The sequence below is a fragment of the Eulemur rufifrons genome, chromosome 30 (genome assembly GCF_041146395.1).
Source record: "Eulemur rufifrons isolate Redbay chromosome 30, OSU_ERuf_1, whole genome shotgun sequence".
Classification (NCBI taxonomy): Eukaryota; Metazoa; Chordata; class Mammalia; order Primates; family Lemuridae; genus Eulemur; species Eulemur rufifrons.
The window spans coordinates 11,975,225-11,998,556 of NC_091012.1; the positions used below are offsets into that span (position 1 = coordinate 11,975,225).

The 23,332-nt window shown below is 38.0% G+C and overlaps 1 protein-coding gene and 1 pseudogene across 1 annotated transcript in view; one reads left to right on the top strand and one right to left on the bottom strand.

Moving 5' to 3' along the window:
* Positions 1-1,149: 1,149 nt before the first annotated feature.
* On the bottom strand, positions 1,150-4,546 carry LOC138378440 (forkhead box protein K2-like; annotated as a pseudogene).
* A 4,594-nt stretch (positions 4,547-9,140) lies between these two features.
* LOC138378441 (zinc finger protein 43-like) overlaps positions 9,141-23,332 on the top strand; it is a 29,125-nt gene continuing 14,933 nt past the window's right edge. The window contains exon 1 of the mRNA XM_069463776.1: positions 9,141-9,307. Coding sequence (XP_069319877.1) covers positions 9,141-9,307 — 167 coding nt within the window. The remainder of the gene's footprint in view (positions 9,308-23,332) is intronic.

Here is a 23,332-nt window from a genome sequence, read left to right on the forward strand (position 1 = left end):
TATTTTAAATAAGAAAATATGTACATAAAGTAGTTCAAGAAACTCCAAGAGAATAAACACATATTCATACCAACGCACATGATCATCAAATTGTAGAAAGTCAGAATTTTGAAAGCAGCTAGACAGAAGAGAATCATCCTATACAAATTATTCTCAATGAGATTAACAGCATATTTTTCATCAGAAACAAGGTCTGAAGGGAGTGAATATCATTTGTAAAGTGCTGAAAGAAAAAAATATATATCAATATAGAATTTTATATCCAATAAAGCTTTCCTTTTTCATAAATGAAAAAAAGCTATTGAGATATTCAAAGATGGATAAAACTTAGGAGGTTGTTTGCTAGTAGACCTGCCCTACAAGGAATGCTGAAGGGAGTCCTCTGGCCAGAAATGAAAGGACACTACACAGAAACTCAAAGTAATATGACGAACAGAGAAATAAACTGCAAGGTAAATATAATAGCCTATACTATTGAATTTTGGCTTATAACTAGTCTTTTTTTTCATTTCCTATATTATTTAAAAGACAAACATGAATATTTATAAATTCATGTTAATAGGCACACCGTGAATGACAATGTCACTTGTGCAACAATAACCTAAGGTGGATCTGTAAGAAGCAGAGCTTTTGCATGCTACCAATGCTAAGTTGGTATCTAATCAATCTAGATATTTTAAATCACATTTTGTCTTTATGTAACTAATAAACATTCCTAAAATTGCCTAAATTTACCATTCTGAGCTATTTCATTCCACCAGGAAGATACAAGTATTTTTTTTCCTCTCTTTAAAAAATTTAAATACCAAAATTACTACATTTAAATAAATAACATTATGATAATGACACCAAAAATTCAAAATAACGCTAACATCCTCTTTCTATTTGCACTGATGCTCTGTACTAATCCCTAGAACACTCTGGAAAGGTCTGGAAAGGAGAACGTTTTGTTCCTCTGGAGTCTGGGCTGAGGCTAGGGGTGGGAGGAGGTTGGAACTTCTCATTCTCTCACTTGTTTCCTTTCCTCTCCTTTTCAATTTTGGTAGGAGATAAGTCAGCCTTAGTTTTGAATTCAGTTCTGAAAGGTCAGGGAAGTTTCTTACTGCAAATCAGAAAACAACCTAAATGTTTCCTGATTTGGGTGCTTGCTTAGACCCTAGAATTAACATTCAGCTCCCGCTCCATTGGCATGGCTGCTCCCGCCTGGAGTGGGGACAAGTGCAATATAACTGAGAAGACAGTTGGTCAGATGATGCCTTGAGCTGGCGACTAAACCTGCAATAACACACTATGGAGAAATCTGTGATCTTTGTTTGAAAATGCTTGTGATAAGAGACTGAGTTTCCCCCAAAATGTAGTGGTAATGGCTCTGTTGTTTTAAATACACAATACTTAGGAGACTGGTTTTACTTAGAATGGAAAATTTTGCCAGGGACAAAGTTAACACAAAGAAACAAACAACAAAAAACAGCAAGAAAGAGAACAGTTAAGTGCAGCTCGGATGAGACCGGGCAGTTCTTTCCCAGCACCAGCTTGTCCCTGAATTCTCACGGTCACATGCAGCCTCAGCATTAGTCTTCTGTCCTACGCACTGAAATGGAGGTGGATTAAATTCATCAAGCAACTGCTCTAACATGGAAAATCTGCAAGTGTCATAAACTAGCTCCACCTGAACAAGGTAAATAAATAATTCCAAAGGCTGAAAACAACAAAAACACAAAACTACTTTGTTTCTTTTCCCCAAATGAAATCCACATGAAGGTCCTGTATGATTTACAAAATTTCCAGAGTAGAAATGCAGTGATATGAAATGTCACAAACCTCATTATTGTGTAAAGAAAGTGCACTTCGGAATATAATTACACATGTGAACAACAAAATACCGTCTTGCCTTCCAGTACCAGCGGTGAGTACTGTGAGGACCATTGTGAGGGGCGGATGGGAGGGTGGTCCTGCCTGGTCTCTGCAGGCGGCCGAGTCCCTGGAGGTCTGCTGGCACCTGCCCCTGACCGCTGACCACGCTGCACCATCCTCACACGGAGATGCCTGGTCCTCCAGGAAGGGCCATGGTTTTTCACTGGTAGTTAAAGCTTCACCGAAGGCAGCAGCCCAGGGAGCGCTCAGCAGGAGAGACACTGTCTCAAGTACCGGTTTTGTTGTATGTGGTTTTTGTTCAAGTGTGACTTCTGCCTGTAAATTAAGGAGTTTTCAGGCCACCTGGGTTTTGTATTTTCAGTACTGAGAGGTGAAGTCCAAACGCAGGGCCTTTACCACTGAGAGAGAGCGCACTCCTAGTATTGGTGAGAGGCAATGTCCCCTTTTGGCACCACAACATTGATATTTTAAAGGAAGAAAAACTTTCCCAGTCGCTAGTTTTAGACACCCTTTTCCTCATAGCTGCCCGTGACGTGTCAACACTCAGGGTGATGACGACGCTCTGGCCGTCTTCTGTTTTGATTCGCTTCAGCCCTGGCTGCCCAGGCTGGTTGCTGTCCTGGCAGATGCTGATGCGGGGGTCTCCAGCACGTGTGAAGGACTCCTCGCGGCATTGTTCACCTGGCAGTGGACCGCAGTGGGGATTGGTACCACAAGAGTCCTGTTTTGCGTTACACTTTTTACTGGTAGCTAGTGTTGACCTAGAGGTGTCTGTTGTACTAATAACGAAGATCCTCATCAATCTAACACTAACCTATTACCTGGCTTCTGTAATCACGCTTACCTATTGCATCAGCCTCCTGAGACCCCACCCCTTGGACCACCCCAACCTAATAAGAGTGGAAAAAACCCAGTAGACGGGCTCATAATTTGGTGGTAAGTCCACTCTGAGCCCGCAAGCAAATAAACCTTGATTCTCTGACTCCCTGTGTGCTGCTTGGTTTGTCCTTGGAACCACACACTGTAACACTTGCTATAACACTCCTACAGTGACCATCTGGACAGAGGTGGTCTGTGACATCTGAATGATCTGGCTGGCAGCACCTAATGTGCCATGGCTAATTGCAGCAACAGGTTCTACTTTTACTTCCCTGTGATTTCTATTCTCTTGCAGCTGGGCACTAGCAAAGGCCAACACAGCTGCCTGAGTGACTACAGCTTGTCCTGAGATAGTGTAGGTGTTCACTGGGGCCAGTCCAGCCATGCTGGTTACTGACACTGCTGGTATCTGGTGGAGGACGTGAACTGTCTGCACAAAGGGTGGCTGGAAGGTCACTAGGTCACCACCTTGCAGTGGTCACTAGGGTGGCAGCAGAGTAGGCAGCAGGCTTAGCCACCTGTAGTAGCTGCCACTGAATGGTGATTAAGACCAGCTGGCTGGACAGAGGTGACTCTGGTGAGCTTTGGGCAACCCAGGCTTCTTGCATGATGGCAAGTGTGGGGTGTGAGTTGCCAGGCTCAGGCTCCCGATGGGCCAGCAAGGCTTCCCTCCACAGGCTCTCAGGGCTCTGGGGCCACTGCAGTGAGCAGACACTACTCCAGTGTAACTGGGAGAGGCTCCTGGAAGAGAGTGGTCACAGAGAGGTTCTAAAGCAAGGTACACTCCTAGGCTAAAAGCCTACTCTGTTAATTTGCTTTCAGAGGCAGGATCTCTACCTTCCAGAATGAGCCTTTGCCTGGTTCTTCCTGGGAATGTGGTACTTGGATGAAATAACAATTCAGACAGAGATTGTCGGGAACTGAATTCTGCCACTCCTTGTCAGTCTTGTAGTATGGATAATTTTTAATGATGTCCATATAAATTCCATTTAGGATGAATTATTTACCAGGAGCCATTGTAATTGCTTATACTATTGTGCATAGGAATAAGGTGGCTTTGAATCATCCTTTGTGCTTCCTCCACCAGAAACTTCCTTTTCATTTTCTGGGTGCAAGTTTTCAGCCACTAAATTGAGGTCGGATGGCATCAGTGGCCCCATTTTGAAACCTGAAGACTCCACTTCCTGGGGGCTGGATGGGCAGGAGTTGGCAGCACTGATAGTTCCTGCTGGGGAGGGAAGGGAGATGATGAAGTGGGCCATGGTGTTTTGAATGTTGATGGTCAGAGGCGAGAGGTGCGGCTGCACAGCCTTCGCTGGGGACTCAGGCGCTTCTTGCTTCTTCCTCTTCTGGCTGGATAGGGAAGGGAAAGTTGGTTTGAAGTTTGTGCTTGGAAACCTGGTGCATGAAGCTTGGTAGCTGCAGCAGCGGCACCCGGTGCCTCTGGAACATCTGTCCACAAACACACTGCTCTGGCCAAGGCAATGCAACTGGAAATCGCCACTTTACACCTGGGCTGTGCAGGTGGTGGGTCCAGGGCTGTCCAGTCATGGCCAGCGCTGCCGCTCGGGGTCATAAAGATCTCGAGGTGGCACTGGGAGATGAAGCTCGAGTGGCCCATGCTCACATCCACTGAGCCCTGCGACGAGATGCACTTGATGGTCACCGAGTGCTTGGTAATTAGGTACTCGAATTGGCAGCCCTCCAGCTGCGCCACTTCCCCGCAGCCTGGCCAGGACCACCACCCCTGGCCCCGCCGCCCATGAGGGGGCGCTGCTGAAGCCACTGCCATCGGCCTGAGTGGGAGTCCACCGCCACTCACTGGGAGCTACGAGCCAGAGCAGAGGCCTCCAGTTTGCCAGGGAGCAAGCCAATTAGAAACGGCTAGTGGCCTCAAACTTGAGTTAATAAATTGATAATGTTAAATTCAAGCACATATAAACCACTAAGAAATTTCAACAGAATACAAATAAAAGCCAATGAGAAGGAAATCAAAATAGTACCCTACAAAACTTTATTGAATGCAAAGAAGGAATTGATGGAGGGAATAAAGAAAAAAAAGGTAAGAGGTGCACAGGAAACAAATAGTAAAATAGCATAGATAAGTTCCCCCTTATCAGTAATTAATTAAGTGTAAACGTATGAAAGTCTACAATGAAAGGAAGAAACTGGAGGAATACATTTTAAACAACAAGCAACAAAATGATCCAAGTATGTGTTATCTACAAAAGCTATATTTTATATTCAAAGATATATATATGTATATATGTTGAAAGTGAAAGGATAGAAAAACATATTCCATGCAACATTAGGTGTCTATGTTATAATCAGACAAAATAAACTCTAACCCAAAACATTTTATAAAAGATACAGGCCATTATTTATTGAAAAAACAATTGATTCATCAAAAAGATACAATTACAAACATTTATGCACCAGGCAACAGAACGCCAAAATATATGAGACAAGTATTGACAAAATGGAGAGGAGAAATCATTCTACAATACAGGTTGGAAACTTTAATACCCCATTTTCTTTAATGGATAGATGATCTGGACAGAAGATCGGTAAGGAAAGGAAGATTTGAAAAGTGCTATAAACCAGCCAAATAGAGCAGACATAAAGAAATTCCTCCACAGAGCATAATGCACATTTCTATCAAGCCCAGATGGAAAATTCTCCAGGTTAGACCACATATTAAGCAGAAAATAAGTGATAAGAAATGTAAAAAGATGGAAGTTATAACAAGTATCTTCTCTGATCACAATAGAATGAAGCCAGTCATCAAAAACAAAAGGAAAAATGCAAACTTCGTAAATAGGAAATTAAACAGCACAGTCATAAGCAATCAATGAAACAAAGAAGATAATACAAAAGAAATTGGAAAATACTGAGAGGGACATAAAAATGAAAACACAATATAACAGAACATATATTCAGTGACTGCAGTGCTTAGAGGGATGGTTAAAGCAGTGAATGCCTATATGAAACAAGAACAAATGTCTTAAATAAACCTATATTACAATAGAAGGACTTAGAAAAATAAAGTCAAATGAAACCCAAGCCTAATAGAACAAAGGACTAATAAATATTACAGTGAAGACAAATAAAATTGAGAGGAGAAAAACATTAGAGAAAATGAACAAAACTAAAAGTTAGTTCTCCCATAGGATTAAGAAAATTGATAAATATGTAGGTACACTGACCAAGAATATATGAGAGGATATGAATATTTACAATTATAAATGAAAGTGGAGACACTAATAAATACCTTACAGAAATCAAATGGATTATAGAAGAATGATATCAGCCATTGCACAAAGAGATAACCTGAATGAAATGAACAAACTTCTATAAACACATACATTACTGAAAGTGACTGATGAGGAAACAGAAAATAGGAACAAACCTATAAAATATAAAGAGGCTAAATCAGAAAAAGAAATCAATCAAATATATTAAAGCAACTCCCAACAAAGAAAAACAGTACTAGATGGCTTTCCTGGTTAAGTCTACCAAATATTTCAGAATTTTTTAAAATCCTCCTCAGACTCTTACAAAAAATAGAAGAGGTAAGGTCACTTCCAAATATATTCTGTGGAGCCAGAATTACCCTGATCTAAAATACAGATAAAGACACCAAAAGAAAATTAGAGATCAATATTCCTTACGGTCATAGATGCAAAAGAGCCTGAACAAAATACTAGCTAATTGAATCAAACAGTATATTTAAAGGATAATACACAAAAAGCAAGTGGAATTATTTCAGGAATGCAAGATTAATTCAATATAAGAAAATCAATTAATTTAATAACACAATAGTAGAACTGAGGAGGAAAACACACACAGCAAATCAGCAAATGCAGAAAAAACATTTAAATAACAACAAAATCTCTTAGCAAGTATGGTTGCACATACCTTTAGTCCCTGCTACCCAGGTGGCTGAGACAGGAGGATTACTTGGGTCTAGGGGAGTTGAAGGCTGCAGTGCTCTCTACCTTGTGCCTGTGAAGCCATTGCACTCCAGCCAGGGCAACATAGTGAGAACTTCTCTCTAAAAATTAAAAAGAAAAACAAAAAAAACACACCTTTTTCTTTTTTTTTATTGACACCTGGCAAATCTACTTTGAATCCATTCTGTTATATGAAGAGGTGTGTGTATGTATATGTGTGTGTGTGTATACACATTTATTATTATTATTACTTCAGCATATTGTGGGGGTAGAAAAGTTTAGGTTATGTATATTGCCCTTGCCTCCCCCCCTCCCCGAGTCAGAGCTTCAAACGTGTCCATCCCCTAGACAGTGTGCATCGCACTTATTATGTTTGTATACATCCATTCACTCCCCCACCCACATCTGCCTGACACCGGATCGATGTTATTCCTGAATGTGTGCTTAGGTGATGATCAGTGCAGAGCTGATGATGGTGAGTACATGTGATGCTTATTTCTCCATTCTTGGAATACTTCACTTAGTAGAATGAGTTCCAACTCTATCCAGGAAAATACAAGAAGTGCTATATCACCATTGTTTCTTATCACTGAGTAGTACTCCATGGTATACAAAAAAAAACCATTTTTGATCAAAGCAGTCAACAAACTAGAAATTGGAAAAAGAGCATTTATTAAAAAAAATTAACAAGTCAATGGGTAAAGGCTAAAATTTCTCCACACCAGCTAAGATTGGGAACAAGAGAAGGATGCTCACTTTTCTCCACTTTATTCAACATTGCACTAGAAGACATAATCAGGTAAATTAGGCAGGAAAAATAATAAAACCCATTCAAATTGAGAAAGAAAAAGTTAAATTCTTGATATTTACATATGGCATGATACTGGCTTTAGAAAAACTCAAATAATCCCTAAAAATTTATCAGAGCTAATGAACAATTAAATAGAATTGTAGGACTCAAAATTAACATACAAAGATCCATGATGTTTCCATATACCAGCAATAATCAACCTGAAGCAAAAATTAAGAAAACAATTCCACAGAATAGAAAATACTCTTGAACTAAGGAATAATTTTAATCAAGGAGGTGAAATAATTGAATGCTGAAAATTACAAATATTTCTAAAACTTAAAGAATAGCCTAATAAATGAAATTGCACCCAGTGTTCATGGATTAAAAAATTCATATTGTTAAGATGGCAATACTCCACAAAGTGATCTATATAGTCAATGTATTCCCTATTTTAAAAAGTGCCTGTCTTTTCAGAAGTGGGAAAGTATATTCTCAAATACATATGGAATTGTCCACCTAATAGCCAAAAAAAAAAAAACCACGAAAAATAGAAAAATGTATGAGAACTCACACTTTCCAGTTTTAAAATATATTACAAAACTGCAGAATCAAAACTGTGGTAATGGCAAATGGGTAGAAAAGTAAATATATGGAATACAACTGAGAGTCCACAAATAAACCCATATAATTATTGTCAGTTGATTTTTTTTATAGTCACACTTGCATTTGATTTAAAAAATACAAAAATACCCGTGGTTCCTGTACGAATTCTAATTAAGAAACATTACTTTCAGAATAATAATGCTCGGTGATAGTTTTCAGAAGACTAAGAGCTTCTTTACCATTTAAGGGGTACATAGGGTGCAGGTGTTTACGTGAATGTATTCTTAAATAAGAGACTACACCACTCTAATTTGCCTGGCTGTAGCTCTGTTCCAGGTTACTGACTGCTAGTTCATGTTCCAGAGTTTCTTTGCCAACAGGTTACTTAGAAAAGAGGCACCTCCAAAGTCTTAGAGTGAATTGGGAAAGGGCTGGTTAAATGAGGAAACAGGCTATCATTCCCCTGTAAAAGTTCATCGTTTCCTTTCCCAATGCATCTTTTTATTGAGAACTTCTATTTTTTATCCTGTGTGCCTCCCCTGCCATCTCACACTCTGGCTCTACCTGCTGTATTTTGGCCACCTGCACCTCATTCATTTGTATCAGTTGTAAGATGGAAATTGGTTGATGGGGTTCTTCCTCACGCATCTTTTTAAAGGCACCTTCCTGGGAGATTTTGCTCCTGTAGTTTTTATTGGAAGTTATTCTGACAGCTGAATGACAGGTGGAGCAGTCCCCTCACATACTGGGAAGCAAGGAACTCTTTCTCGTCGTTGCACAGTTCTCTATAAGAAGCAGCAAATGATTCTGGGCTGCAGCATGGGGCGGTATTCGGCCTCTTCCTCCCCCCATCCCTGACTCTGCAGGAAGTAGAGCTGCTCAAGGGCATCCTGTTGGCAATCTTCTCCTTCCCCAGGATGTGGGTACTCAGAAGTGGGCTGACACTGTGCTTCACTTTCTGTTTCCTTTCACAGCCTGTAATTGTTTGGGTGCCAGGCTTGAAGTTCTCCAGCACTTCAGCTGTGTGGAAAACCGCCATGGCACGCTCCTTGCATTCAGCTAAGAGTTGCATGCGTGGCAAGCGCTGGCCAGGTGTGTCGCTTGAGGGCAGTATTTCCTATATCGCATCACTTTACTTACGTTCCAGCACATATTCGGAATTTTCTACTAAAGCAAGCAAGAGGCTCTTTTCCAATTCGGAGAGGTATTTGGCAGGTTTTATAATTTTGTCCTTTTGGATTTTTCACTATATTCCGTCTGGACACTAGCTATGTGAGTCCACTGCGGCGCAAAGAGGCAGCAGCAACATCCTGCCACCAGTGCAAGGGTCACAGCGGGTCCCCTAGGGAGCCTGAGCTAACAATTGATTGTGAACAAGGGTGTAGATGCATTTCAGTGGGAGAGGGGAAGAGTTGTCAACAAATAGTGCTAGAAAAACTGGATATCAACCATGCAGAAAGAATGAAGCTGGACTCCTAGCACAAACCTGTACAAAATTGACTCAAAATGAATCATTTACGCTCATGCAAAGGTAAATGTATTTCTGTGTGTTCAACCCTACTTGTGTTTTAATTGGGTCCCCTATCACCTGTACTCTGACAAACATTTTTCTGTCTGAAGTGATCCTTGGGCATATTCCTGTCACTGGATGTTCAAGGCTTTGTTCCCAGAGGCTTTGCAGGTGATGGCATGGACATGCCACGTTTTGTATAAAGCACAATATAATTGATCTTTTAAGACAACATAAGAATGGTATGTTTTTCATCTGAAGACATTCTTAAAAATGGCTACGTAGAAAATTTGTTTAAACCATTAATCAGACCTTCACTTGGAGAAGCTGCGAAGAGAAACTTTGTTCTCTTCCCCAGGTTAAGAACATACATTACTCACCAGTAAATACTTTGTGGTTAGAGTCTCAATGCAATGTCACAGACTTATTTTATTCTGTGAAACAATTAAAAACAATTAAAAAATTTCCTTAAGGGATTAGGTCAAACTAGTAAGGAAATAGTTAATTCTTTCAAGCAAATAGCAAGTAGGAAGAATTCTTATCATACTTTTATTTTTATATAAAAATAAATCATGGCTGATGATTGTTTTATGCTGCCTCTACTGATTAACAATTCTTATATTTTAAAGAAAACTTTACTTAACTTCAACTTGAAAAACACACAAAACTATGTATGTAGAAGTTCCAGAAACACAAGAACACCAATATTAAAGCAAAAAAAAAAAAATTGAAAAACAGTTTGTAGGTAGATACAGATATAATAAATAAAAATATTTTTATATTTTATAAAAATTTATTGAAATGTAATGAATCAATTTCACTTTTTAGTTTTGATCACTATCCTTTTGTCTTTTCAAATCATTCTAATATTTTTATACTAAAAGTGCATAATGTGGGTGTGTGGGCATGAAAGTGTGTACAATTTATAAATATTTGAGAATAATAGTGTACAACTTTTTCACGCACATTTTGAATGTGAGTATGTAATGGAGTGTACCTAAATATTTCTCAAAGGTTTATGGATAACAATGGTTAATATTTTTAATGTGGCAAATCTAATTTAGAAAATTGTTACAATCTTTAATCTCACAACTAAAATAATGCTTTTTAATTTTTCTAAAGAATATTGAATATTTTCTTATTTACAAATACCAATAACAACAACAAGAAAAGTGTAAACCTTCCACTCTTACCAGTTACAGAGGAAAACTTTTTTAAAAATCCCTTCGAATATTTGTGGCATTCAGGAATATGCTATCCTCTCCTTATTGCTATCTTTCCTTCATTTCTATTTAATCTTTGTTTTATTTGTAACTCCTCCTTACTGCTTGTACTAGGAAATTTTCAATAAATATATTCAGGCTGCAGCCTGAAGAATACACTGAAGACAATCACTGTGCTTTACACCTAAGATGGTTTAAGTTCCATAAGTCTCTCTAAACTTATCATGGTCAAAATTTAAAAAAATTTTCAAAAGTCAGTATATTTTTATTAAAAAACATACATGTGCATAAAGTAGTTATATTTTTATTTGTCAAAATTATTGGAGGTCCTATGTAAGAATTGGATGGTAATTTGCAAATTGGTTTTTACATATGACTTCAGTCTGTTGCTTTGTAAGCTAGAGTTTCCCTGTAAGAATGATACATGGAAAACAAAGTCAAATACATTAAAAATGCAATTCCAAGTTGTAACTTGCTCATATAAACAAAAAAATACCTCAAGTATGTTTAATTAATTCAAACTAGCTAGTGGACAATTTACTAAGTTCTATTAGTGAAACAAAAAAGTGGTAGGTAGTTCAGTGTAAAAAAAGGAAATGTCTCCACAGCTTTATGCTACCATCCAGGTTTTAAAGACATATCTGACCTTTCCATGTAATATTTTTGATAGAGTGAAAGGCTTGCAGGGTTTTAAAAATATTTGCTTTTCTTGTCACCCATTACTAACCAAAATTTTCACATTTATTTGTGTTCTTATATATTGTAGTATTTTCCCCTTCACAGAAAACAGGCAATTAAAAACAGTAATAATTTCCTTCTTCCACTAAAACCTCACTGTCAGAACAGCTTTTAGATGGTTGTGTGTAATCAGTAAATATCTTTTGAAAAACTAAGACTTTAGCCTGTACTTCTCACAAGGGATATGAGTTTTATTATTTCAAACCTACATTCAATATATTGATTTATGGAGATTGGGAAAGAACATACCTTATTTTGGACCTAGTCATTTGTAAATAAGTAGGATAAGGAAGAATTTTAGTGGCCAATCAGTTACATTAAAATGCATTTCTTTATTAACTGTCACATGTATAGACATGTACTTGGTACTAAAAGTTAAAAAAATACAGTAAAAAATTCAAAGAATTTACACAAATGTGTGGGTGACAAACACATGCAACATTCCTATAATTCAATATAAAATTTAAATTTTAAACAAAATGTAGGTAGAAGAATAAATCTGAAATTATTAGGAAGGTTCAAAGCAAAAGCGGTATTTGAGTTTGATTTAACGACTAGATAGATGGTAAGGGAAGAGCATGATATTACAGGCAAAGAAGGAAAGTGGCACAGTCAGAGACCAGTTTAGGTTTATTCTGAGAATGAGGAGTGTACTCAGGTGAGGACTTCAGGTTTGTATAGAGAAGAATGAGAATTAGGGACAGAAAAATATATTGCATATAGATTTTGCAAGACAAAAAATATTCCAATCTCGTGAAATGTAACTTATAAACAACTTGGGCTGTCTACTCACACATACAGCCTTGTGGAACACATGCATTTTCAGAGATGATCTAGAAAGCTCATAAGAAAAGTGACTTTCCTGAGGGAGATGGTGGTTAATGTGAGAAGATGCTGAAGAGGAAAAAGGTTGGATAAGGTGGGGGATATAAACATTTATGTCACTCATGGGATTTAACTGGTAAGAGGTCTTTCAAAAGTGGTATGATCAGTAGTGCCAAAAATCTATTATATTAATATTAATATGATATATAGATGATACCTTTAGGAAAAAGAAAATGTAATGAAAAGAATGGTCATGACTAAGAAAAACCATTTTACAGACAGAGGAATCTTAAACTTTATGCAGGTAAAAGCATGAACTAAGAAACATTATGACAAGCAGAGCTTTAGGAAAACAAAACAGAACAAAAAAATAGAATCGGAATCAATCCATGCTAGAGGCTTTTAAGGATTTTGTAATAATCTGCTGGAAACGGCAAATAAATAAGTAAATGGAGTCTGGGCACGTGGCTAACACCTGTAATCCTAGCACTCTGGGAGGCCAAGGTGGGAGGATTCCTTGAGGTCAGGAGTTCGAGGCCAGCCTGAGCAAGAGCGAGACCCTGTCTCTACTAAAATTAGAAAAAAATTAGCCAGGCAACTAAAAATAGAAACAAAAAATTAGCTGAGTGTGGTGGCTTTCACCTGTAGTCCCTGCTCCTGGGGAGGCTGAGGCAGGAGGATTGCTTGAGCCCAGGAATTTGAGGTTGCTGTGAGCTAGGCTGACACCACAGCACTGATTCTAGCCCGGGCAATAAAGCAAGACTCTGTCTCAAAAAAATTTAAAAAAATGTAAGTGGAGATGACCTGGGCAGTGATGGACAGGGCAAGGGTCATGAAATATTAGTATTGAAAAGGATTCCAGTGGAATCATGGGAGGCAAATATGGAATTATGAAAAATGTTTTAAGCTATAAATAAGTCAGATTCAAGTTGAGGCACAAAAAACTGCAATGCCTGCAGCCAGCACTGGCCAACAGAAAGGGCCCAATTCTTCTCCATGACAACACCTGACCACACATCACACAACCAACACTTCAAAAGTTGAATTAAGTGGGCTATGAAGTTTTGTCTCATCTGCCATATTCACCTAACTTCTTGCCAATCGACTACCACCTCTTCAAGCCTCTCAACAACTGTTTGCAGGGAAAATGCTTCCACAACCAGCAGGATGCAGAAAATACTTTCCAAGAGTTTGTGGAATCCCAAAGCATGGCTTTTTACACTACAGGAAAAAACAAACTTATCCCTCACTGACAAAAACGTGTTGATTGTAATGGTTACTATTTTGATCAATAAATGTGTTATAATGATTTAAAATTCATAGTCCAAACCCACAATTATTTTTGCACCAAATCTAAGAAAAAGACTCCATCTAGTATATCAAAGGGCATGATGTCAGCAGGCACCAGATGTTCAGAGACTACACCCAACCAGATAAGAATGAAACTCTTTACTACCAGTCCTCACCAGAGGACTGAAGGGTGATAAAAAGAGCAGGGCTTCACCAGCTAGGTGAGGCCATCTCTATAGACACCATCTTGCTGTCACTTGTGGTCAGCACCTGGCATTTTCTTTTGAAAGATGTTGATGATCATGCAGATCAGCCCAAGATATTCTTCTTGTCCATGTTGCTCTCCTTGGACTGGTTCATTAACTGCTTTTCATGTCCTCTTTCTTTTGATGTTAAATGTTACTTTGTTGGATATGAAAATTTTAATCTATAACATGTATATATTAAGTATACTATTATGTATGGTTTGCAATATTGACAGATGTGTGGATTCACTTGCACCTGTGTACCAATGGCTCTGACTACTGAGAGAGCCAGTTGTACTAAAGTGAATTTTCTTTTTGGAAACTCCATGAAGCTCACAGCTTTTATGATTAAAATAGCATCAGTAAAAGTCTGGACTTGCGGAAAGACACCATACATGGAGCTGGTTCTGTCTGAACCTGTGCCACTCAAGACAATATGCTTTACCGATCTCATGCTTAGATGGTATGACATTGTCAAGTGTTATAAAGGTGTGGAAACTATTAATCTCAATATCTGCACATGTCTGAAGAAGATAAATGTTACGAAATGACTGTTGCTGATAACAACAGAGCACCTAATGAAGGCAACTGTTAGATCTCTGCTACATATCAATGTCCAGGCTGAATGGGTTGTCCAACTCCTAATAAAATTTAACTATTACTGAAATTTACTCCCTCACAGGCATTTTACACATATCAAGTAATTCAATCTTCATTAAAACAATAAATATCATAGGCTGAATATGATAGAAGTCAGTGAATTTCACTTCTGTAGGTCTTGCTCAGATAACTAATTGAAATACTTTATCCTTAGCAGTTTGATATATTATCAACTCAGGTGTGGTTATGCAAATCAAAAGACCAATAGTACACCTATACACAAAAAACAATTGTGTAAGACAGAAATCAAAACTTTCAAGAAAAATATATGAAGTTGATTTTACCATACTATGTTTCCTACTTTTTGTCTTTCTGCCTTCCCAGTCAACCAGAATTTCTAGCAAATGGTCAGTTCCACCATGATTTCTCAGTTCCTCTTCATGGGCTTTGCTAAAGGCTGGAAACTAAGGTTCTTGCACTCCATGCTATTCCTATGAAGTACTTGGCAGCCTGTTTGGGAGTCTTTTCATCACCATTGTCACCCGTGTCAACCAGAACCTTCACAGGCCCTTGTATTCCTGAGGAATTTGTGCATTATGAATATGTGCTATATTTCTATCACTGCCTCCAATGCCTGTGTTAACTCTGTCACTGAAAACAGGGCCCTCTCAGTGGATGGGTGTACAACTCAGATCTTCTGAGACATTTGTTGTGTGTATGTAGTTTCTTTTCCTCACCATCATGGCCCACAACCACTGTGTGGCCATCTGGCAGGCCCTCCATTCCCCAGTCCTCATATACCAACACTTTTGTGTCTGAATAACACTGGCTTCCATACTCAGTGGTCTCTTATATGCAGGCATGCACACTGTCAACACCTTCCACTGGTCCTTCTGTGGTTCATCAATTCTCCTGTGATATGCCCCCTCTGTTGAGGCTCTCTTGCTGTGACCCCTCCAGCAATGTGCTCTTACTTCTTGCCTCTGCCATAGGAGTTTGTGGTGGCTGCTCTACCTTAATGCCCATGTTATATATTTGCACATTTTCTAATGTGCTCAAATTTCCAACCAGACAGTGAAGAAAGACCTTTTCTCACCCATGCCTCTTATATACAAACAGTGTCTGTCTTCCTCAGTTCTCTCATGTGTATGTACCTACAGGCTTGGGTAACTTCTGAAACAATTCAGGATACAATTCTTTCTGTATTTTATACTATATAGCTTCCATTCTTGCATCCTATTATAGTTGTGTGAGAAGAAGAATAGAAAGGCTGGCACCACATCTAAATTTTTCTGTACTCACCTTTTTATACTCACCTTTTCTGGTATTATAAGGATTAAGTCACACAATGTAAAGGCTTCTTCCCAGTGCAACATACCATACTTATGAGCACATAGTACATGCTCAGTAGACATTGCATTATGCTGGTCTTCACTTTGGAAAATAAGTATCTGTGTTGTGATGACTGTTGGGCATAAGACACTCTGTATGCTGTGCTTGCTGTCTCTAGCTGAGTGCTACTAATAATGGATCTAGGTTGAGCAACATCAGCACTAAAACCGGACTTGACAAAGAAGCCAATTAATGTACCCCTTCCACACCAGCAGATCACATTTCTTAGATTGAGGCCCACAATACCACATGATTTCTATTCACATTGATGGTTCAGAGATAATTTTTAAGTAATTGCCTCTCAGCTCAGGCTTTCAATTAGGATTATCTGGCTAGCTTGAAAGAAACATCATCACCTGTCTATGGGGCTGGGTGGGAACATCCATGTGGATTTAATTGTGCCCCAAATAATTCTCATTTGATACCAGGGTTAAGAATTAGAAATCCCAAATACATTCATGAGACTGAGTTTACACTGTTCCAGAGAGAAGTCACAGGGCCTGCTGCTTTGGTTTGGTAGGGGCAGATCAGTGTGGTCCAGATTCCCACTGCTATAACAGAAAGTCCTGGCACATGTGGCAGGGGGAGGTCACCAAGGGAAAGACAGGAGAACCTCACATTTTAATCTACATCAGGAAACATCAGACCTGACTGTTTCCTGTGACTAAGAACCAGTGAGTGTAGCCTTTTCTGCATTTTGTGGTCCTCCTGCTTGTGGATGCTGTGTAAACAGGTGAAGAGATTGTGCTGACTCCTTTCAGGGCATAGTCTCAAGATGCAATTCTAATTGTTCTACACAGTCTCACCTGAAAAGAAATTTCAGCGTAGGAGAAGGAGAAATGGCTGGTTTTCAGGTAAGTGTGTCCCAGGTTAGGGGCTGTGTCCACTGTTCCTCCTGGAATGTCATGCAGAACTTCAATTTTTAGAACTTGTAAGCCTTTACTTCTTTACTTCTGATGTTTATGCCTGAGTTTTTTTCCACTACATTTTTTTTTCCATTTCTTCTTAGGATGGTCAAGGAGCCCTGGAAAATCCTTCCTCCCTATATAATAAAACCTGCTCTGCATTCTCTTCACCCACGCTTCTTAATAAAATAATCAAATTTCATAATAAATGTGTGATATGTAATATTGAAAATGTTCCCATTGGGACAGGTCAACTTATAATAGTGTGGATATCTGATATTCCTATTGGGGATGGGATAGGGTCTTTGTATTTGAGTGAAGAAGGGGAACATGTACTCTCAAGGTTTGATTTGGATGTTTTCATCGGCTCTATGTGAAATAGTATTTGGAAAATGCAGAAAGAGGATAGCATTCATTGCCTAGGATAACAAGAAAATTCTGGAAAAATAAAAAATAGAAGACTTGCTCTGTATAATGCAAAAGTATTTACATACAGTATTAAAGATGACAAAACATGGGAAATATCTATAACTTGAACTTTGCATAAAACTGATGATTCTTCATAGTTACATATTGTTTGGGCACTACCATCCCAGCAGTGATTTTTTTATCCTCTGTGCAATGGTGTCTAATACCAATTTGTCCCACTACAGTTGATGTTAATTTCATTCACTTGGTTAAGGTGCTCTCTGACAGATTCATCCAATGTAAATTTAATTGTTTTTCTCTTTATTATTAAGTGTTTTTTGGAGATTTACTGACTGAAGTGCATGAACCATCACATTGACACTGGAAGTTCCCCTTTCTTTTTATAGCTTTCTTGGAAAATGAAGGCTCTTATCTTTGTCTTCTGGTCAGATGAAGTGAGATAAATTGAAAGTCTACCAGTTACTGGATGTTGACAAAATACTGTCCTTAGGTTAGAAGCACTGGCTTCACTGGTTATATTATGTGAAAAGCAGAGACTCAGACCCCACCCCAGATCTCCTGAATTAGAATCTGTATTTTAACAAGATCTCCAGTTCATTACTGTACACATGAAAATTGGGTGATGCCTTCTAACTCACTGTTTCTGTGTGTGAGAAATATGCACAACTTATTTCATATGATGTAAATATAGCACACATAAATTTATATTGCTGTGTTGAGGCCCTTTATTTTATTTTATTTCTTTATGTATTTTTTATTTTTTTGGAGACAGAGTCTCACTCTGTTGCCCAGGATAGGGTGTCATGGCGTCAGCCTAGCTCACAGCAACCTCAAACTCCTGGGCTCAAGTGATACTTCTGCCTCAGCTTCCTGAGTAGCTGGGACTACAGGCATGTGCCACCATGCCCAGATAATTTTTCTATATATATTTTTAGCTGTCTATATAATTTCTTTCTATTTTTAGTAGACACGGGGTATTGGTCTTGTCAGGCTGGTCTCAAACTCCTGAGCTCAAAAAATCTGTCCGCAACAGCCTCTCAGAGTGCTAGGATTAGAGGCGTGAGCCACCACGCCCAGCCGAGGCCCTTAATTTTATATTAAATACTTTATCATGCATTACAGTATCATATGCACACTAGTTTCATACATGTTATACAATCTTCATTCCTGAGAATTAGAGAATATGTTGAAGAATATCACTGTGCTAAAAAATAGCTTTTGGGATAATTCCGGTCACCCATATGTCAGAAACAGTCCTCATAACTTTCATTTTCCTTATAGTCAAATTAAGAACTCTCTCTTTGGAAACTTGGGAAATATGTGTCTTTTTTCAGGAACTGGTGACATTCTGGGATGTGGCTATAGAATTCTCTACAGAGGAGTGGTCATGCCTTGACAACGCACAGCGAAATTTATATAGGGATGTGATGTTAGAGAACTACGGAAACCTAGTCTCCCTTGGTGAGGATCACTTCAATACACAATTCCTATTCCACACTAAGGACATTATTTTATTTTTGTAGATTATTTCTTGGAAGTTTCTACTTAACATGAATGAATTTTATATCCCTGCTTTTAAAGAAAATTTGAAGGATTTTGGTGTAGAAAATAAAATCACTAGATGTCTCATCTTATGAACCTTTTCCTTTCTTGAGCTGATTTGTATACTTAACTCTAGATTAATGGTTCCTCTAGAAATCAGGGTATATAATTGTTGCCTGCACCTTAGAATATAATTTCCACCACTTATTTTTAATTTGGTGCTAGTGGGAATTGGTGCTCTGGAGCCATAAATTTGGAATAATTTCTTATCATTCTACATTGTCTGTAAGAAAACAATATTTTGGAAAAGAGTTTTCTAGAATCTTCCATAATATTCTGTCCATAAGTATAGTACTTGTAAGATGAGTAACTAGAGAGTCTTCAGCACACATCATGTGTATTCTTTCTAATAAAACAGGTCTTGCTGTCTCAAAGCCAGAGCTGATCACATGTCTAGAGCAAAGGATAGAGCCCTGGATTATGAAGAAAGAGGGAACAGCTAAATATCCAGGTAGGTGAGATTCAGTAAAGCAGATAACAAGTGTTACAGAGCCAAAGCTCAAGGAGAAAGACAGATATAAAAACGTGGTTTGGAATGCTCTGCTCTATTGGAAATGTTTTTTGAGAAGCCTGTGTATGTTTCTCTTTCTCTTACAGAAGGACATCTTCTGTCCCATGCCCTTAAACTCTCTAAGAACTGTACCCCTACAGTGATCTTCCTTAGAATTCAGTGAGAGCTAAAGTTCTTGTCATGTCTTATAAGGGACTACGTTATCTATAAACACTTCTATTGTTCGGGAAGATATGGGAATATCTGTACATATTCTGAAGACCTCTACATTAAAGCATCTTTTGACAGCGTTTTGCTTTGCTGCCCCATCTGGAGTACAGGCGTTGATCATACCTCTCTGCAAACTGAAACTTCTGGGCTCTAGGGATCCTACTACCTCAATCTTACAAGTACCTAGGACTATGGGCATGAGCCACCATGGCCAGCTGATTTATTGCTATTATTATTATTTTTGTTAAAATGGAGTCTCATTATGTGGCTAGGGCTGGTTTCAAGATCCTGACCTCAACTGATCCTCCTTTCTTGGCTTCCCAAAGTGCTGGGATTATAGTTGTGATCCACCATGCCCAGCTCCATTTTTGAAGTTCCTTTTGTTGCCTCATTTTTGAAATGTGTAAAAGGGAATAGTGGAGAAATTGTGATTTGCTTCAGTAATGCTAGAAACACTAGGAACAGATGTTTCATATTTTCGGCATCATGATTCACATTTCTAAGGTTTCAGAGGCGATCCTACAGAAATTCAGACTCATTAATTTTATACAAATGCATGGCCTCTTCCTAAACCTAAGAACATCTAATGGTATTTCACTTCGAAATATCCTTTTTTCTTTTTTTATGTATATTCTTTTTTCTTGTATAAAATAAGAGTAAAATTTCAACTTTATTGTAACCAGATTCCCAAACTGTAATATAGTTTATTTTCCCTACTCACTTCATAGAATTCTTAAATATACTGTCTCCTTGAGTGCTTCAAATTGCTGAATATATTCATACTCCCAATTGAAACATTATATTTTGATACTTATGTTCCATAATTTTCCACTATTTAGTACTATCAGGAAATTGTCATTCATATATATGTGTGTATGTGTGTATATATATTTGTGTGTGTGTGTGTGTTTAACTGGTAAATTTTTCCACAAATAAGAATTGCATAACTGTATATATTTATTGTATACATTGTAAGTATTGCTGCAGTATACATGGGAGTGAAGAATTTTCTTGAGATACTCATTTTACACCTTTGGTTATACTCATAATTAGAATTGATGAATGAAAAGGCAGTTCTATTATTTACATTTTTAAACAAATCTCTGATGTTATTACTGGTTTACAATCAATAACTGTACAGGGATTGCTTTTTTTTTTTCATGAAGAAATGAGTTTAATACTGCATTAGTTAGGATTTTCTAATTACATGTACTGAAATCATCTGGGAATAGTTTAAGCCAAAGAGAAGAATTTTTTAAAAGATTCAGGGACATATCATGAGATCTAAGGTCAGGAATACCACTGAGTCTCGGGAGGGTACTGGAAGTAGGAACCGGAAAGCCATCAGGCAGCCAGGCAACTTCTTGATATGTTTGCTTCATTCAGTATGTGCTCTGCGCAGACTGGCTGTCCCTGCTTCCAGTCTAACGCAAGGCAAGAAAGGGCGATGTTTGCCCCCCCGCCCCCAAATTATAATTCCTTTTATTCGAGAGACCAGTCAAGACTCAGTGAGGATCTATCTGTCCACAGGGATTGCTTTTCTGCACACTTTACCCACACTTGTTATGTCTCTTTTTTTGGACATTAGCCATTTTAACAGTTGTGAGGTGATACCTTATGATAATTTTGATTTGTGTTTGCATGATATTTTGGTGATGCTGAGTTACTCTTCATGTTACCTTCATAAAAGGATTTTATGCCTTCCATTTAAATCTTTATTACATCTGGTGTTATTTTTTGAATATCATGTAAGAAAAATAGCCTATTTTTATTCATTTGTTTGCGGGTATCCAGTTTTCCAGCAACAAGCATTCAAGAGACCATAATTTATGCATTGTGCATTGCTAGTGCCTTAGGTAAAGGTTGGTTGACTTTATATACTTCAGTTTATTTCTGAGCTCTTCATTCTGTTCCATTGTTTTTTGTGTTGGTTTTATGTGCATATTTTGTTTTTATTACTATCACCTTGAAATATAGTTTGAAACCAGAAAGTGTGATGCCAGAACCTTTTTTCTTCTTTCTCAATATTGTTCTGGCTCATCAAAGTTACATGAGATATCATCCAAATGTTAGGATTTGTTTGTTAATACTGTGAGTAATGCCCCTGGAATTTTGATAGGGAGTGCATTGAATCTATACATTGTTTTGGATAATATCTTTCTATTTACTCATGTCATCTTCAACTTCTTTTATTAACATCTTATAGTACTCAGTGTAAATGTTGTTTTTTTTTTTACTATTTGGTTAAATTTATTTCTTAGCAATCTATTCTCTTGATGTTATTGTAACTGAGAGTGTTTTCCTTTTTTATTGGATATTTTATTAGTGTGTAGAAAAACAACTGATGTTTGAATATAAATTTTATATCCTGTGACTTAACTCAGTGGTTTTATTACTTTATAAGGGTTTTTTCCTGTCTTCTTTATGGTTTTTGATATAAAAGATAATGCCATCTGCAAACACTGTTATTTTTACTTTCTCCTGTCTAATATGAGTGGATTCTTCTCATGTTCTTGCCTAGTTTTTCTACTTAGGTCTTGTAGTAATATCATAAAATAGAAGCATTAAGAGTGGTTGCACATTATCCTTATATTGGTGTCTGTGTATGTGAAGAATTAAATACCTTTTCTAGTTTTAAGCTTGTTTTGGAAGGTAAAGATGTTTCTTTTTGGGTACTTGGGCTAAAGGTATGTCCACTGGGTTTTCAATGAAGAGTTGCTGTATCTAGGTCACAAGGCTGCCCCTTGCTCTGCAGTGGAGTCTGCATTTGGTGGGCCAGTTCTGAAGAGCTTGGGTAGTTTTCAATCCTCTCTTGTTTCTGGGTAAGCTGGTTGTCTTCAGGATTTTGATCTCTATGACACATACTAGGGTATGTTTGTGCAGTTGAGTCTGCGTATGGTGGGGCTGATACCAGCTGTGTGCGTGGGTGTGGCTCCCAATGAGTACCTTGGAAGTTTCCCTTCAGGTCTCTGTGTGGATCTATGCACTGAAAGAACTGACCATGGACTGTAGTTGAGACAGCTGTAGCAGAGTCACAGGTCTGCTTTTCAGATGACAGTAAGACCAAATTATTCAGGTCTGCCTCCATGGCTACAGATAGGTGTGTTTCTCCCAAAGTCCCTGGATGAGCAGCACCACTGCAACTTTGTCACAGGGAACAGTTAGAGACTCTGTGTATCCAGGTTGGTTGACCCATGATGTAGTCTGTAGTCATGACAATGGGTCCTTAATTTTGGCACCTGAATGAGAGCCTGAATATTCAAAATGACCCTCCAGGATCTATGGTTCCACTAGGGTTTAATGACCTTCTATTTAAGTCCCCAAATTCAGATAAGTGTAATTTTCCATGGATGGCCACCAAGGTTTTGTTGTTGTTTGGAAAAATATAAGCGGATCCTTCACCTCCCACCATATTGCTGAGTTTAGTCTCCTTATATATTTTTAATTTCTGATCTGTTCTGTTTCAATTTTTTATAATTTTAGAATCAAAGGTTCAGAATAACATGACAGAATTTCAATTTCTCTACATTCTCACCATATGTATGTATGTATGTATTTGTATATATATTTATTTATTTAAAAGTTCTCAATGTAATGGATGTGAGGTGATATCTCATTGTGATTTTGCTTTGCATTTCTGTAAAGATTAACAATTTTCAGAATCCTTTCAAATTTTGTTTGTCCATTTGTATTTCTTCTTTGCAGAAATGCCAGATCAATCCATTGTCCATTTTTCAATCAAGCTATAC